We start from the raw sequence: 16,605 nt of genomic DNA on the forward strand, positions 1-16,605 counted from the left end.
AGCTGGGACTACAGGCGCCCGCCACCTCACCCAGCTAGTTTTTGTATTTTTTTTTTAGTAGAGACGGGGTTTCACCGTGTTCGCCAGGATGGTCTCGATCTCCTGACCTCGTGATCCGCCCTTCTCGGCCTCCCAAAGTGCTGGGATTACAGACTTGAGCCACCGCACCCAGCCCCTATATCCTCTTTCTATCAGGAACCCCTTCACCTAAGCAGGCAGCCGCTTCCAACAGGGCCCTTTCAAAGTAGCTCACAGTAGGGCTGCACTAATTTCCACAGTGTACATTTGACTCATGGCAAGCCTCACACATCCTTGCCCAGCCAAAAGGAGTGAGTACCCTGACCCAGAGGCTGCCCTTCATCCTTCCAGGCACTGCAGCAGCTCCAGCCTACATCTACCTTTGGTCATCTCTGGGCAAGAGGCACCTTCAACCTCTACCCTCCCACATGACAGGCATGCAAGGCAGGCTCTCCAGAAAACTGTCTCCCCCAGCTCCAACAGCAGCTGGATGACCTGTGAGTTTTAGGCACTCAGAAAGTGTCCAGCTGAGAAGTAAAATATCAGTCTCTTCCTTTTGTAAATCTCTGCAATCTCCCCAAGAGGGGTTCTCTTGGAACCTCTCACTGGGCTTACAGGATGCACCCTTTGAGAGAAGGGAAACCCAATAGCACATGGACTTGTATGTAAATTTCCTTCAGGGCATCTCCCCTTCAGTGACTCTCCAGCCTTCTCTTCCTTATCCTGGAGGTGGGTCACCACTTCTTACCAAGTCCTTCACAGCTACTCTAGGAGCTTTTCCACAGAACATGGCGGTAACTGTCATCTATTGCCTCAGCAATTCCCATTACATAAACTGACACATCAAGGACCTTGAAAAGACCATCCTCCTCCCAACCTGATCACATTGAAGACAGGCTGCAATTGCGAGGCCTCTGCAAATTGTTTATACTGCTGCAGGGTAGTGACCCCTAAGAGATAGTTCTTTGCTCAGCAGAGCACCTTGATGATTGTTTGGATATGAAAAGAAATGCCGAAGGCCAGGCACAGTGGCTCATGCCTGTAATCCCAGCACTTCGGGAGGCCAAGGCAGGCAGATCACCTGAGCTCGGGAGTTTGAGACCAGCCTGGGCAATGTGGCAAAACCCCATCTCTACCAAAAAATAGAAGAAATTAGCTGAGCGTGGTGGCACATACCTGTGGTCTCAGCTACTCAGGAGGCTGAGGTGGGAGAATTGCTTGAACCTGGGAGGTGAAGGTTGCAGTGAGCCAAGATCGCACCACTGCTCTTCAGCCTGGGTGACAGAGTAAACCTCAACTCTAAATTAATTAATTGAAATAAAAGAAATGTCTGGGACCAATCTTTTTATTGATGAGAGAGCAACAATTCTTTACCTGATAAGGCAAGGAGAATTCTGATGTTCTAGTAGTGGCCTGACTCAGGAATTTACTTAAGGTGTGTGGAGGCGAATGGGAGGGTAGCGGAACTTCTGGGAAATGATGACTAATATTCTGTTTGAAGCTGTTGCTATGCCGTATTCCTAAATCTTCAGCAAATTTCCGCTATAAATAACTTCCTTGTGTTTGTGTAATTTGAGGAAATCAAGAAGAAAAGAGGCAATCTGGGATGGTGAATTTTATGTGTCCACTGGACTGGGCCAGGGGCTACCCAGAGATTTAGTCAAATATGATACTGGGAGTTTCAATGAGAACGTTTCTGAATGAGATTGACATTGGAATTGGTAGACTGAGTAAAGCAGATGGCCCTCCCTAATGTGGGGGAGTGGTGCTTCATCCAACCAGTGGAAGGCCTGAATAGAACGAAAAGGCTGAGTAAGAGAGAGTTCCTTCTGCCTGACAACCTTTGAGCTGAGACACTGCTTTTTGGGCTGAGCTGAAACATTGGCTCCTTCTGGGTCTCAAGCCTGCCAGTCTCAGACTGGAGTTACACCATCAGCTCTCCTGGGTCTCAAGCTTCTGTACTGCCGGTCTTAGGACTTGTTGGTCTCTGTAATTGCATGAGCCAATTTTGTGTGTGTGTATGTGTGTGTTGCATTGGATGGGGATTGCCGAGTTTTTTCCAATCATGGGAAGCTAAGCAAGTTCAGCTAAATATGAAGAGAGGAAAGGTAGTCTCTAAAAACTGACCATACTCCAGCGGCCAATGTTTATAGTGGTAAGCCTGTAGGCAACAAATAATTTAATTTTGTTTTCTTAATAGAACCTGAAGGTCTTTCATTTTTAGCTGGGAAACCTAGGTTGGTTACGTACTGTTACTGCTGTAGTGGCTGTACTCCTCTTTACCCAGGTGCTGTGTTGTCATTTTCTTTTTTCTTTCTTTCTTTTTTTTTTTTTTTTTTGAGACGGAGTCTTGCTCTGTGGCCCAGGCTGGACTGCAGTGGCCGACTCTCAGCTCACTGCAAGCTCCGCCTCCCGGGTTCACGCCATTCTCCTGCCTCAGCCTCCCGAGTAGCTGGGACTACAGGCGCCCGCCACCTCGCCCGGCTAGTTTTTTTTTTGTATTTTTTAGTAGAGATGGGGTTTCACCGTGTTAGCCAGGGTGGTCTCGATCTCCTGACCTCGTCATCCGCCCGTCTCGGCCGCCCAAAGTGCTGGGATTACAGGCTTGAGCCACCGTGCCCGGCTGTGTTGTCATTTTCATGTCATCTTTCTGACCTCTCCTTATGGAAACTGTATTTTGGTTTTTTTCTTCTGCAGTGGTGGGGAGATGTCACATTTTTAAATGCTATTTATTATCATCATTAGTTTTTTTTCCTTCTTAAACCTATAATTATAAATCTGTTAATGTCTAAAACAACATGAAATAATTTCCTCCCACAAGAGAAGATGAAGAAACCGAACATGGTGGTTCATATCTATAATCCCAGCACTTTGGGAGGCTGAGGTAGGAGAATTACTTGAGCTCAGGAATTTGAGACCAGCCTGGGCTACCCAATAAGACCCCATCTCTACAAAACATTAATAAATAAATAAATAGTTGGGCCTGGTAGCTTGAGCCTATAGTCCTAGCTACTCAGGAGGTGAGGTAGGAGGATCACTTGAGCCTGGGAGGTTGAGGTCACAGTGAGCTAGGATCATGCCACTGCACTCCAGCCTGGATAATGAAACAAAACCCTCTGTCTCAAACAAATAAACAAAGAAAAACAAAGATAGAAGATGAAGAGCTTAACACAGCCAACCCCTCTGCACGCTCCCTCCTTGTATCCGTTGTGCTTGTTATTACCATATATCCCGGGTTTGTAAAACCCAATTTTCCTTTGTAAATATTAACAATTGTCTATCTCAAAATTGCTTTTGGTTTTGCACCGAATTCTGTGTTTATATTTATAAAACTTATTGCAATATCTTTGTGGTTTTAGGGTTGGTTGCTGGCTTTTTTTTTCCTGTTCCCCTTACCCCAGTTTTAAATTCTTGATTTTGTATCTCTATCTGATTTAGAAAATACCTTAGAGTAACATTTTCTGGAAAAACAGCCAAGTGCTACTCTTTCTAAGCCTTTGTGTCTCAGAGAACTGTTTTCTTTTGCTCTCACCATGAATAACACCTAAGCCTAACGTTTCTGTAGACATGTTCCTTGTCTTCAATAATTAGTGTGTGGGGACCAGGGGAAGAATGAAGGAATCTTGCAGTCGAGGGGAGCAGTTGGATGCCTTCAGATTTTTAGCCCAGAGGTCTCTGTTCACCACACGTCATGTCATCAGAGCTGGGCAGCCTTATATAAAATCCATTCTAAACCTGCTGCCTAGGCTCTTAGGGTCTTTTTTATTTTATTTTATTACTATTTTTTAGGCAGGATCTCACTCCGTCACCCAGGCTGGCGTGTAGTGGCACAATCTCGGCTCACTGCAGTCTCCATCTTCCAGGCTCAAGTGATCCTGTAGTAGCTGGGACCACAGGCACTCCTGGACCACACAGGACCACCACGCCTGGCTAATTTTTGTATTTTTTGTAGAGATGAGGTTTCACCACGTTGCCAAGCTGGTCTCGAACTCCTGGGCTTAAGTAATCCTCTTGCTGTGGCCTCCCAAAGTGCTGGGATTACAGGCATGAGCCACTGTGCCTGGTCTCTTAGAGACTCCTAAAACCACACTTCTCAGCCAGGCGCAGTGGCTCACGCCTGTAATTCTAGCACGTTGGGTGGCCGAGGCGGGTGGATCACCTGAGGTCAGGAGTTTAAGACTAGCCATGGCCAACATGGTGAAACCCCATCTCCACTAAAAATACAAAAAATTAGCCGGGCGTGGTGGCAGGCACCTGTAATCCCAGCTACTGGGATTACTGGGATTACTGGGAGGCTGAGGCAGGAGAATCGCTTGAACCTGGGGGGCGGAGGTTGCAGGGAACTGAGATCGCACCCCTTCACTCCAGCCTGGGCTAAAGAGCAAGACTCTGTCTCACAAAAAAATAAACAAAAAACCACACTTCTCAAACTTTACTGTGCAAACAACTACCCTGGGTCCCTTCCTAAAATGCAGATTCTGATTGAGCTGATCTGGGAGAGCCTGAGATTGAGCATTTCTAACCAGCTCCTGGTTATACTCCAGGGTGGTGCTGAATTTTTTTTTTTCTAGTAGAGACAAGGTCTCACTATGTTGCCCAGGCTGGTTTTGAACTCCTGGGCTCAAGCGATCCACCTGCCTCAGCCTCCCAAAGTGCTGGGGCTACAGGTGTGAACCACCTCCCCCGGCTGCTGTTGATGATGCTGATGCCATTGACCCATGGACCACACTGTGTAGCAGGCTTTAGAGCATAGGCGTCTGATCTTTTGGCTTCCCTGGGCCACATTGGAAGAAGGAGAATTGTCTTGGGCCATACATAAAATACACTAGCACTAACGATAGCTGATGAGCTTTAAAAAAATGCAAAAAAAATCTCATAATATTTTAAGAAAGTTTACGAATTAGTGTTGGGCTACATGCAAAGCCATCCTGGGCTGCATGTAGCCCACTGGCTGTGGGTTAGACAAGCTGCTTTATAGCTTTCAAAGCTGAGTCATGCATATTGTTGATTCTGTTTGATGCTCCTGATTGTTTTCTGTGAGGGAGGGCAGGTCCTGGGACAATGAGCTCCTCCCTTCCTCCATTCCCTCCCCCAGCCCTCACCATTCCCTCCATCTGCTCACCTTCTCACCCCAACCCAGCCCTGAGGAAATGAGGGCACTACCAGGTGCCTGTGGACTTGATCCTCCCAGGATTAAGCCCTTCCCACCACCCACATCCTACTCCTTTCTCTGCGGTTGAGAAAACGCCTGCCGCCTACCTAGCCCCCTGGCTAAAACAGCTAGGATGGGGTCAAAGGGCATCGGGATTTTGACTTCAGTACTGGAGGCAGGAGGGTTGCCCCAAGGTCAGCTTTCATGCCTTTGTTCAACACAGCAAGCATACATTACCCAGCAGAACTCTGCCAGATATGGGAAAACCTGTGGCCTATGCTCTGTAGGAGGCTACAGTCTGGGGGAAGGGGTGAATGGTATAGGGGGTGCAATATCGAGGCACTGGGCCCTGCACCCAGGGGAGGAAGGAGAAAGCTGCCAGGCATGAGTCGGAGAAGGCTTTGTGTGGAGCTACGCCCTGGAACATGAGTAGGCGTGAGCCAAGAGGAGAGAGGGCAGGGTGAGTCAGGTCATCCACCATGTTATGAGGACTCTAAGATCCTTGAACCAGTGGGAGGGGATGAGGATTAGGGCTCATCTGGGGACTGGGGATGAGGAAGGAATGGGTGACCAGACTGGAGATTTAGGCATATGCCACCTCAGAGACTGCCTGTGTGCTCAACTCAGCATACCCTGTGTGCCTGTGGGTATGGGGACAAAATTCCCCCAATGCCTGCTTCTGGCTTTGTGCCATTGCGTTTTCTTTAGGCAGATGTTCTTAGCTGTCACTGCACTGACTTCTAAAGCCACCCCAGCCTCCATGAGTGAACGTCCACGTCTTCTCCCCTCCAGTCTGTGGGGAGGAGCCCCACCCCCTTTTCTCCAGCAATTCCTAACACATCGCCTCCAGGCCTTTTCAGCACCATTGCCTCACCAGGAATGTTCTTTGCCCTTCTTCACTTGGTTCATTCCTATGCATTCTGCAAAACTTCATCTGCCACGCTTTTCTGACCTGTCCCCTCCCAGGCTGGTGAGGCAGAGCAGAGCATCCTGTCTGTCTCCCTGTGGACGGGAACGGTAGGTGGCCACTGGTCACCTAATGCATTGCACAGTGACTACCTGTGGGATTTGGTGACTATTGCAGGGACAAATGTTGAAGGACCCTGAAGTGCCTGCCTGTCCCTCCACCCTGACCTCTCTGTGGCTTCTTTTGCTGCATGTCTAGCTGGGTGCAGTGTCCTGTTACTTGATCGTTCCTCGTTGGCGTCTACTTTCCTAGTCCTCCCTGGATGCCTCTTCTATTGCACCTACTGAACCAGTGGGCTGTGCTCTCTTTCACACAGTGACACTTCTGGCTGAGAAGTCATTAGTACCCCGCCACCCCCTATCATCACAGTCAGTAGGCCCTAAAACTGGCCCTGTGTTTGGTCCAACCCACCTTCCACTTTGCCTCTCATGACTGATCCTTGATTTATGCCCAGGTGTCCTCAAGCCCACACCCTGATAGCTGACCCTCTGTCAGACTGTGCCTCTTACAAAAGGCCCTTCTCTTATTCTTCTCTCTCAGGCCAACACCTGTCCTACTTCCACTCACTGACCTTCCCTGACCACTCCAGGTAATAACTACTCCCTGTCTTCAGAACCCTGCCACACCACTCATTGGGCAGATAATTTCATGTTCTCCATGGGGTCATTCTGTGTTCCTCTGTGTGCATGGTGCCTGGCATAGAGCAGGGGTGCAAAAATATTTGTTGACTGAGTGTGCAAATGTAATCTCTTTCTCCTGGCAAAGTTTCCTGAAGGTAGAGGCCATGTACTGTCTACTGCACAGCTGACTTTATGCCCAAAGCTAGTCTGCCAGATATATTTGTGTATTAGCAGCTTAAAACCACCAGTCTGGTACCGGCCCCTTTAAGTGGATTGACCATACACAGATGCACACACACACACACACACACACACACACACACACGAGACATAGTTGTTTTGTTTTTAACCTCAATGTATAAGACCCAGAAGCTCTTTGGAAATCATCAAGAGAAGAGCTCTCTGTGATGACAGAAATGTTTTATATCGGCTCTATCCTATATGGCAGCCACTAGACACACATAGCCATTGAGCACTTGAAATGTGGCCAGTGTGATTGAGGAACTGGATTTTTAATTGCATTTAATTTAAATTATTTTAAATGTATGTAGCCCCATGAAGCTAGTGGCTGCCATTGTGGATAGGCAGTTCCGGACCACTCCCAGTTCACCTGCTCTAACCTCTGCCCCTCACTGTCTCCCCTCCAGACCCCTGAGCCCCTTCCAGCACTGCTTGAGGTGCCCTCTACCTGTGCCTACCTCTCTTGTCTGCCAGTTTGATTTGGACCTGTTTTTGCCACCTCAGCCCCCATGCTCTTGTCAAACATGTATTTGGCCTCTGGCCAAACAGGGCCTGGAAGGAAAACAGAGTCCTGCTTCTGCTTGGCTTCCCCATCAGGGAGGGGAGTTGAAGTGACAGCCTCCTGATGGCTTAGAAATGTGGAGGATGCATCATGTTCTGGACATGGCTGGCCATATGAATGACATCTTTTCTTTCTTTGAACTGATCAGTCGACTATGTTAGGACTACCCCGCTCCTGAAACGATGGTGCCTGCATCGCCCCGCCCGCCATGGGCAGGGCAAAGTAGGATGTTGACATATGACTAGCTCTTGGGAATAAGGCCATGGAAGTAAGGCAGACACATGGGGTGATTTCATCAGCCTTATTATCCTTAGATAACTGGTTGTCTTAGGTTATCCTTAGATAAGTTATTATCCCTAGATAAAATGAAGCCCCTTTTAATAGAAAATGAAACAGACAAGATGATGACATCCTTTGTATGTTTACTATAATACAGCAAAATTTTCCAGACCAGAGCCAATGTCCACGGCTCTAGGTACACCCCTTCCAAGCAATGCAAAGGACATCTCCAATCATGACATTTAAGACAGTTCTTTATTTCTCTGACAGTGACTTCTTGAAGTGGACATAAAATAAATAAATAGAAAATATATCTTTGTTCATGGTGATGCCTACAAGAAATGTTTACATACAAACACTCTATACATCTAACTCCCGAAAAAGGACCAGCTGTTTCGGCAAGAGAAAAAAGACAAGCATTTCAGAGGAGCGTTGCTTTCCTTAAAGACCAAACTCACTTAAGTCTTACAAACAGAAATAACAAGGAGGACAATTTTCTAAGCAATAAGAAAATTTGTGCTACCAAGAAAATGCCTAGACATTGGCTCTTGGTGAATGGTTTAGGAAAGAAAGTTTTAGGTACAGATCCTGTATGGTGAAACATATGTACAACTCTGAGAACTTTCAAATAGATATCTTTTTTAAATGAACTGAGCCAAAGACAGTCAACATTCCTGGCCACCTGAAAGTGATCACATCCTAAGTGGTTCACAGTGTGAGACTCTTGCATTAAAAGAGTGAAAACTCAACAAAACCGTGGACAAGAAGGACATGAGGTCATTTTAACTCTCCTTTCCATCACCGCTAATCTCCCTGGAAGAGGTCCTTCCTGTGAGTCTGGCCTTTGAAGCAGCCATATCTTTAAAAGCAGAGCCCTGTGGTCACCTCCCAGCAGCTGAAAGATGTTTGGTGGGAAAGACCTCCCTGGCAGTTGACTCCCACCTGGGGAATGGACTCTTGGACCGAGTCTCATGGGTGCAGTTGGGTGGAGGGAGCCAGGCAGGCCCTCTTTGAAGGAAAGTTTGTGGTTGGGGCAGGAAAGGGGATAAACGTAGTTCATCACAAGACCCAGGAAGACCTCGGTGCCTCGTGTGAGATTATAAACCACAGATAGAGTTCTCCCTCTTACAGGAGCTCTTTGGGCTCTCTCTAAGGTAGGCCAGGGAGAGAGCAGGGCATTAAGCAGCAGCTGAAAGGGACTGGGGTGGACCCAATAGCTGTTCAGACACCCAAGATCAGTCAAAATCGCTCACCAGAAACGTGGCAGGCCCTACTCCCTCTGCTGGGCCTAACCTGTAGAGCTGCAGAGACAGGAGAGCTAGGTAGCACCAATGGGGAGTTGGCATCTACTGTGCACCCAGGCTGGGCTGACAGGTTGTGAACAAAGTGAAGGCCACAGGGACCGCCAACACCAAGGGGAGGGCGGGTTTGTGTGCGCTGGGAGCAGGAGGGAAGAGAGTGGCTAGCTGTCATTCTACTGTAGTCATTTCCTTTCCTTCAAGGGGACTTGTCCCCATTTCCAGAAGCTACTTCAGGAGTGCCTGGGCACTCAGGGGCCAGTTGTTGAGGCAATGTGGTGTGGCAGCAAGGGCTAGGGTGGGGCTCCCCGGGCCCTCCCCTGGCTATGTGGTTCTTTCCCATCTTGGGGGCTCATTTTCCCCATCTGTTAAAACGAAGGCTTTGGACTAGATATGTTCTATATTTCCAGCTCTGAAATCCCAGACCAAGGGGGTGTGAGCACATCTAGAGTCTCCTGGAGGCCCCCGTGCTCAGTTCCCTGGATGAAGAGCAAATGAGGCCCCAAGGCAGGAACTCACTTCTATGGGCTTCACTCCACCCTCTCGGAGTCAGAGGCAGGGCTGCCTGGACACCAAATTCCTCTGTGCTCATAAGCAGCAAAGCCCATTGCTCCCTTCTGACCACACTTCTCCATCATGAGTGGGCCAGAGAGGCATGGGCAAAGGGCAACCCTGCAGTCACCAGCTTCAAGCAGGCAGCGGCAGGGAGGGCTGAATCCCTGAGCCATTCCAGAGGCTGCCTCATCTTCCCCAGCAAAATGCCCCAGCCTTCATTCCTGCAAGCAAGAAGCCTTCCTGACCCTCCCCTCTGAAATGGCACTGGTCTCCATTTTACCTCTCTGTGATTTCTCCGCCTGGCATTGCAGTGCACATGGACCTGACTGCCTGTCCCATTGTACTGCAGGCCCCTTGAGCTAGGCATTAGTTCTCACCTCTCCATCCCGTGTGCCCTGGGCACCGAGCATCATGGATATCAGTGGAAAGGAATGTTTTCCTCCACTGTTGGGTTCCAGGTACCATGTGAAATGCAGCAGACTTCTGGAATCTCAGAACAAAAAGGGCCTTTGAGAGTCATCTAGTCCAAGTTCCAGCCTGCCGCCCGAAGTCTCCTGAAAGGTGGACACAGCCAGAGGCAGGGCTTGCCTCTTCCCCAAGGGTAGCCAGTTCCACCCCAGCTCCTAATCCTGTCAGGCTGGCTCTTGCTTACAGGAGTAAAGATTTCCTTAAGGCCAAGGCTCTTTTTCCTACATTTACCACCCTCACTTGTCTGCTGAACACCATGGGGATCTGTGAATGACCAGCCCTCCAGGCTACCTCCTAACTGGGTCAGGGCTCCTGCCAAAGTGGATCTTCACTGTCAGCACAACCCAGGTCTCCTGATATGGTCCCCAAATCCCCACTGAAGAGGCACAGATAGGAGAGAAGCACCCAAGAGGCTGCAGGAAAGTGAATGTTTCCAGCATTGGCCAGCACCGCCCCAGGGGCTCCAGGTAGACACTTGAGTAGGGGCAGGCGGCAGCACCAGGGTCTCTGATATCTTTTCCTTGGCCCATCAGGGCTGAAACACGGCCTTCCCAGGTAGCTGCTGGCAGGGACGGGGGGAACCCAGCCATCCCCCACTGGTCTGCTGCCAAGAGTCATCGTCCGTCATAGTCTACCACGAGGTGGCACCAGGTGGCAGCTGTCTTCACAACTTCTTCTTCTTCACCACAGGGATAGGCACAACTTGGAAGATTTTGGCTTTGTGATCCTCAGTGTCCAGAGTCACCCAGATGGGCCGGAAGCTGCCTTTGAAGCCAACAAATGCCATTTGCTCTGAAAAGCAATGATGAGTCTCCTGAACAAAAGCCCTATGAGAGGACGGCTGTCCCACCCCGTTCCAGGGCTCCCCATCACCAGTCCCCCACCCCCACCAGGCATCCCCCAGCCACACTGCACTGTGGCCCCTTGGGAAGAGCTCTGTGCTCAGCTACTGATGGTGCCTGACATGCATTTGTATGGGGCAGGCAGGGTCTCTCCTGAGCCTCACTGCCACCTAGGCAGGGTGATGGCTTTGCTTTTGACAGGGGAGCCATGCACAGCAGGAAATGGGGCAAATTGTAAGGGAGGAGACCTCCTAGGAACCTGCCTACCTTCGAACTGCCCCTAGGACCACCAGCAAGTCCCTGCCCCTCTCTGAAGCCCAGTGTTCCCATCCATCAGACGATGGCATTGATCTACAAGATCTCCTCCCCTGCCCTATCACTCTGTGGCTTTAGAAGGAATTCTGAGAGGTGAAGGAATTTGACCAAGAGTGTGGAGTAAATGGTGCAGCCCAGATTCGAACTCTAACCCCCTGAACCCCACACAGCACTCCCCATCTTGCAGTTCAGAGTTTGAGCATCCAAGGGGCATGGGAATTCACATCTATACTCAGCCCATCCTGGCAGGCAACATGCATTTATCACCACCGGGAAAGTGCCATTCAACTTAGGTCACATTACATACATCAACTTTTGGCAACCGGGATCTTAATTTAAAAGACAGAGGCTCCAAAATGATTCTAGGACTGGGCTGGAAAGGATACTTCTCTTTTCCTTATGTTCTTCTTTGGCTGGTTTGAAGGGTTTGCATTGCTTCTGATTTTTCTTATCACCCCATATGATGGGCTTCTGATATGATGTTTTCCATAGTGAGGATGGTGTATAACTAAGAAGCCCAGCTTTGAGTTAGGAAGATTAGGATCCAAGTCCTAACCTTAAACAAGTGGCTTAGCTGTTAAATTCTTGGTGTCCTCATCTTAAATGGAAATAATAGTACCTGGTGTACAGGTTATTAATGAGTAAGTGAGATAATTATAACATGTTCTGCAAAGTGCAAGGCCGAACATTAAACAGAACCACAATGATCATTATCATTATTGCCCATGGAGCTGCTCTACTGCCCACACAACCTCTCTGAGGACTCTCCCTGCACCTAGTTTTTGTGATATAATGGGTGTCATGCTGATATGTCCCTCCTGGATGGCTTCTTCCAGCACAGCCTGCAAACCTGTGCTAGGCTTCACCACCAAAGAGTTGCCTGGCCTTGAACAAGCCATGTAGGTTCTCTGGGCTTCTAGTTTTCTTTTTATCTACCTATCTCAGAGGAACAAATAAGAGTTTTGCAAGCTGCAAAGGACTATACAAATGCTAGGCATCAGCTGGAATGTTGAAGAAGATGCAGGACCCCTGGCCAGTCTGAATAGCAGGAATGGGGTAGGAGGGTGAGGCTAAGCTACTTTTCTTATGATACTTTTGTTGAATAAAGGGCCACTTTCCAAGCAAATGAGTGAACAACTCTAGCAATTTTCTTTCAGTGGCTGGTAGCAAGTTACAATAAATTTGCTGCAGTGCAAGGGTGGTAAACAGGTGGCATCTTGCCCATCCATTCCAGTAGACCACTAGTTGTGTGGGGGATTCTGAGGTTGTACCCAAGTTTAGTACAAAGCATGTTCTCAACTCAGCAAAAGACGGCAGCAACCTCCATGCCAGGCATTTGCTTTCTCTGGTTTTGGAGTCAATTTAAACCCCAGTTCAAACCCTTACCTTTCAACTTGAGACCCCTGTCTGCCCCAAGCTTTTCCAGCACTCTGGTCCATGGGCCTCTGGAGACATATCTTCCCTTTGATGCCATGAGCACTATGGAACTGTGAGAGAAGAAACCAGTTAGACCAGAGAGAGGGCAAACTGGGGCAAGTGGGCATGGGGAGGGATGTTGGGTTGTGCGTGGTGGGACTGGAGTTAGCAGTGCCCAGAGGCCTGGCCAGGGATTCGGAAAAGGGCAGCCTCTCCTGTGTTCTGAGCTGACGGGCTCTTTCCATGTGGTGACGAACATCCTGAGCTCCCTCCCACGCATCTGGCCACAGTTGATGCCCACGGCCTTCTCCAAGCTTGGACTCAGCTCACCACATTTATATGTCTCTCTCCAAACAGAGGAGAGGCTGTAAACAGAGCACGCCATGCCAGGGCTCGGCACACAGTAGGACTTCAATATGCATCTCTTTCCCTGAACGTTCTCAGCGCTGGTTAGGTAAGACCACATAGAAATGTGGTGACAGAGGAAGGAAGGAGGAAAGGATGAGAAAGAGAGGAGGTGAGGGAAGAAGGAGGGGAGCATCTGTCAAATCATAAAACCATCCAGGAGCTCCTGTAGATCCTGAAGGTTCTAGAGACCAGCTCCATTTGGCATCCCTTGGGATTTCATTAGAACCACAGAATTCCTCCACTGCAGACTCTCTGAATCAGAATCTGCATTTTTACAAGATCTGCAGGAGATCATATATACATTAAAGCTCTAGAAGCCCCATGCTAGAAGATTTCTCTTGGAGCACATCTTTCTTTTGCTGTCTTCTTTTGATGGACACAGGCTTAGTATAGTCCAGAGCCAGCTTCCTCTGAGCTGCAGGAAGAGCATGGCCAGGTTGGAAGTCTTTCTGGGGAGAACACCATGTCATTACCATGATGCTCGGGTTGCATCAAGAGCTCAGATTGACCTCTTATGTTCATGTCACCTCTCTCTCTGGTCAGGCAAGACAGGGCTATTGCCTCTATTTTGCAAATGGGGAGACTGAAGCAAATAGTTACCAAGTATCTCAGAAGACCTGCCAAAGGGAAATGTGCTTGAAAGAGGCAGAGGTTTGGAACAATGTGTGTGCCCAGCCTGAAGGTCCCAACTTGCAAAAGTTCGACTTGGGAATAAGGAGTGTCTATCCCCTGCCTCGGGGTGTATTCAGTCCAAAGTGCTGGGAAAATAGCCTTCACAGTGGCAGACTCAGCATGCTGGGCCAGACAGGAGGAAGTGAGCACCTCCCTTGGGAATAGAAATGGGGCAGAAGCTCAATGGGGCATCCAGTTCGTATCTCAAAGGAACTCTGTAACCACAGACCACAGTCCAGACATGGAAAAACTGTATAGGATTCTGGAACCCGTTGTTACCCCTATTTGTGTCCCACTGGGAGCAGCAGGAAAGATCTTAAGATGCAAAGGGCTTGTGTGAAATAAGGATAGATGGGAAGGGAGCTGGGGCTGCCTCAGGCCCTTGAGGAAGGCTGGAGAGAGAGGCCCAAAGGGTTGGTAGGGTGAGGCCCCTTAAGGAGAGAGGGCCCAGCGCTAACACATTCTCCACTCTAGATTCAGGATCTGTTCTCTGGAGGATATTTCTGCATTGTTTCATTTCAGAACAAAAGCTAATGGTCCCTTGTTGGAGCTCAGCCTTCCTACTTATGGGACTCAAATGTAGGTCCTGCCCTCCTGATGGGGACCTTGGTTAGCTCACATGACCAGGACAGGGAGACAGGCTTCTTTTGTCCCCACCGCCTCCCACTGATGTCCAGAAGCCTGCCTAACTGTGTTGGGCACACTTCTTTGCCTGGTATGCCATCCTCATGGCCTCTAAGCCCATGCACCAGCCAGCACAGAGTCTCCCACAGAGTGGCAGAGCACAGGCAGCCCCCAGAAGCCATGCTAGATGTTTACGGTGTGAGCAGCTGCCCTCTTCTCTCCCCAGGACCCTGGGGCTAGTAGTGGCCTGCTGGATGGGGTAGGAAGGGTGGGCCAGGCTAGGCAAGGCCCGTAGCCACAGTAGGACAGGACCTGCCTTGCCTCATTCCCTGCTGCTTTCCGGGAGGTTAGAGAGGGGTCTAGTGGTACCAATGCCTGCCTGGGTACCCAGCACCAGCCCAGGGAGTGGCCCATTCCAGTAAGGGCTTCCCCCAGAGAGTTGCTGCTGCTCGGGCTGGAAGGAGCCTTGCACACGGTTCCAAACAGAGTAGCACTGCAGTCTAGTTTCTTGTTCCAAGCTCTGCATCCTCTTCCATTTCAAAAGAAAATCCTCTGCCCAAAACGGCATGATCTCTAAATAATAACTATTTTTCCGAATTTGGTCAACCTTGTCCTTCTGTCTGAATCTGCATATGAAAAATAGAATGCCGAAGAAGCATCTGATGGGGGAATGAGGGAGGGAGTAAATATGGTTAAGCAAAATCCCATTATCTAAAATCTCACCAGGTACCCAGTTCACATCGTGCCCCTCATGGAGTCAGCATCTGGGAAGTACATTTGCTTTCATTCAATAACTATTAATGTTTACTAAGCACCTACTATGTAGCAGGTACCACATGAAGTGCTTAGACTTTCCACCAGGTTGTGGCTCCTGAGTGAACGGTACACTCACTTAACTAGCCATGTTCTGTGCTAGAAATGCAAAGGGAAGTTAGACATGGCCCCAACATTGAGAAGGCCACACTCTTCATGGGGCAACAGATGTGTCCACCAGACCTATTGTGAGTAGTGCTTTAGCAGAGGTAGAACTTTTTTTTTTGAGATGGAGTCTTGCTCTGTCACCCAGGCTGGAGTGCAGTGGCACAATCTTGGCTCACTGCAATCCGCCTCCCGGGTTCAAGTGATTCTCCTGCCTCAGCCTTCCGAGTAGCTGGAACTACAGGTGCGCACCACCACACCCAGCTAAGTTTTTTGTATTTTTAGTAGAGATGGGGTTTCACCATACTGGCCAAGCTGATCTCAAACTCCCAACCTCATGATCCGCCCACCTCGGCCTCCCAAAGTGCTGGGATTACAGGTGTGAGCCACTGTGCCCAGCTGAGATAGAACTTTTGGGTTGGATGGGAAAAGACCTCACCAAGGAGGCAATGTGGGGAGACTTGTAAGGTATTGGGGAATTACCAAAGATTGCTAAGGAGAGGGGACAAGGTTTTCCCTACATTTAAGAAGTTTAAACCAGCAGCCAATATGCAAGATGGGTTGGAGTTGGGGCAACTGGAAGAGGGAGGCCCGTTAGGAGACTATGCCAACAGTGCTGGTGATGACCAGCAAAGGCCTGGGCAGAGCAGCAGAAGAGAGGATGCTGTGGAGGGAACCAGCAGGCGAGCAGTAATGCAGGTGGAATTGATAGTGTGTGATGATAGTGTGTGGAGGAAAGAAAGAGGAGTCAAACAGAATGCCCAGATTCTGGCCTAGCTATCAGGATGGACTGTGATGATTTCATCAAAACTGAAGAAGTAGGATAGTGGCTGGTTTGGGAGGTTAAACATTTTAAAAGGCTGAGAATTCAGTTCCATACAAGACGTCCAGGTGACGTTGTCCAAGTAGCAGTTGGATTGGAATGTCGGGTGCTTAGGAAGGAGATCCAGGCTGGAGATAGTAGCCACCAGCACTTGGATAGTATTGAAGGTGTGGGAGGGGATGAGATCATGCCGGGAGTGTAGTGAAGAGGGCCAGGGCAACCTTCCCATGTGTAGCAGGGCTGTCCCGCCTGCCTCCGCCTGACCTACATTCACAGCAGCCCGGCTCCAACACCAGAGTCCACAGGCAAGGACGCTGTCATCCAACACCCATGATTTGTGGGCAGGCTGTAGAGACTGCGTGAGCTTTTCCAGACTGATCTGTGATGAGGGCCTTTGTGAGAGGGAGGGGGCCCTTGCCCAGGGGTCT

The 16,605-nt window shown here is 49.3% G+C and overlaps 1 protein-coding gene across 2 annotated transcripts in view; it reads right to left on the reverse strand.

The window, feature by feature from the left end:
* Nucleotides 1-7,964: 7,964 nt before the first annotated feature.
* CEMIP (cell migration inducing hyaluronidase 1) overlaps nt 7,965-16,605 on the reverse strand; it is a 172,571-nt gene continuing 163,930 nt past the window's right edge. The window contains exons 27-28 of one of the 2 annotated variants that reach the window (XM_017886830.1): nt 12,703-12,803; nt 7,965-10,951 (exon numbers count right to left, since the gene is read on the reverse strand). In XM_017886830.1, the coding sequence (XP_017742319.1) occupies nt 10,824-10,951; nt 12,703-12,803 (229 nt within the window). In that variant the 3' untranslated portion in view covers nt 7,965-10,823. The remainder of the gene's footprint in view (nt 10,952-12,702; nt 12,804-16,605) is intronic. The other variant, XM_017886831.1, reaches the window with a different exon arrangement.

Source organism: Rhinopithecus bieti, unplaced genomic scaffold (genome assembly GCF_001698545.2).
Source record: "Rhinopithecus bieti isolate Rb0 unplaced genomic scaffold, ASM169854v2 scaffold_15087, whole genome shotgun sequence".
Lineage (NCBI taxonomy): Eukaryota > Metazoa > Chordata > Mammalia > Primates > Cercopithecidae > Rhinopithecus > Rhinopithecus bieti.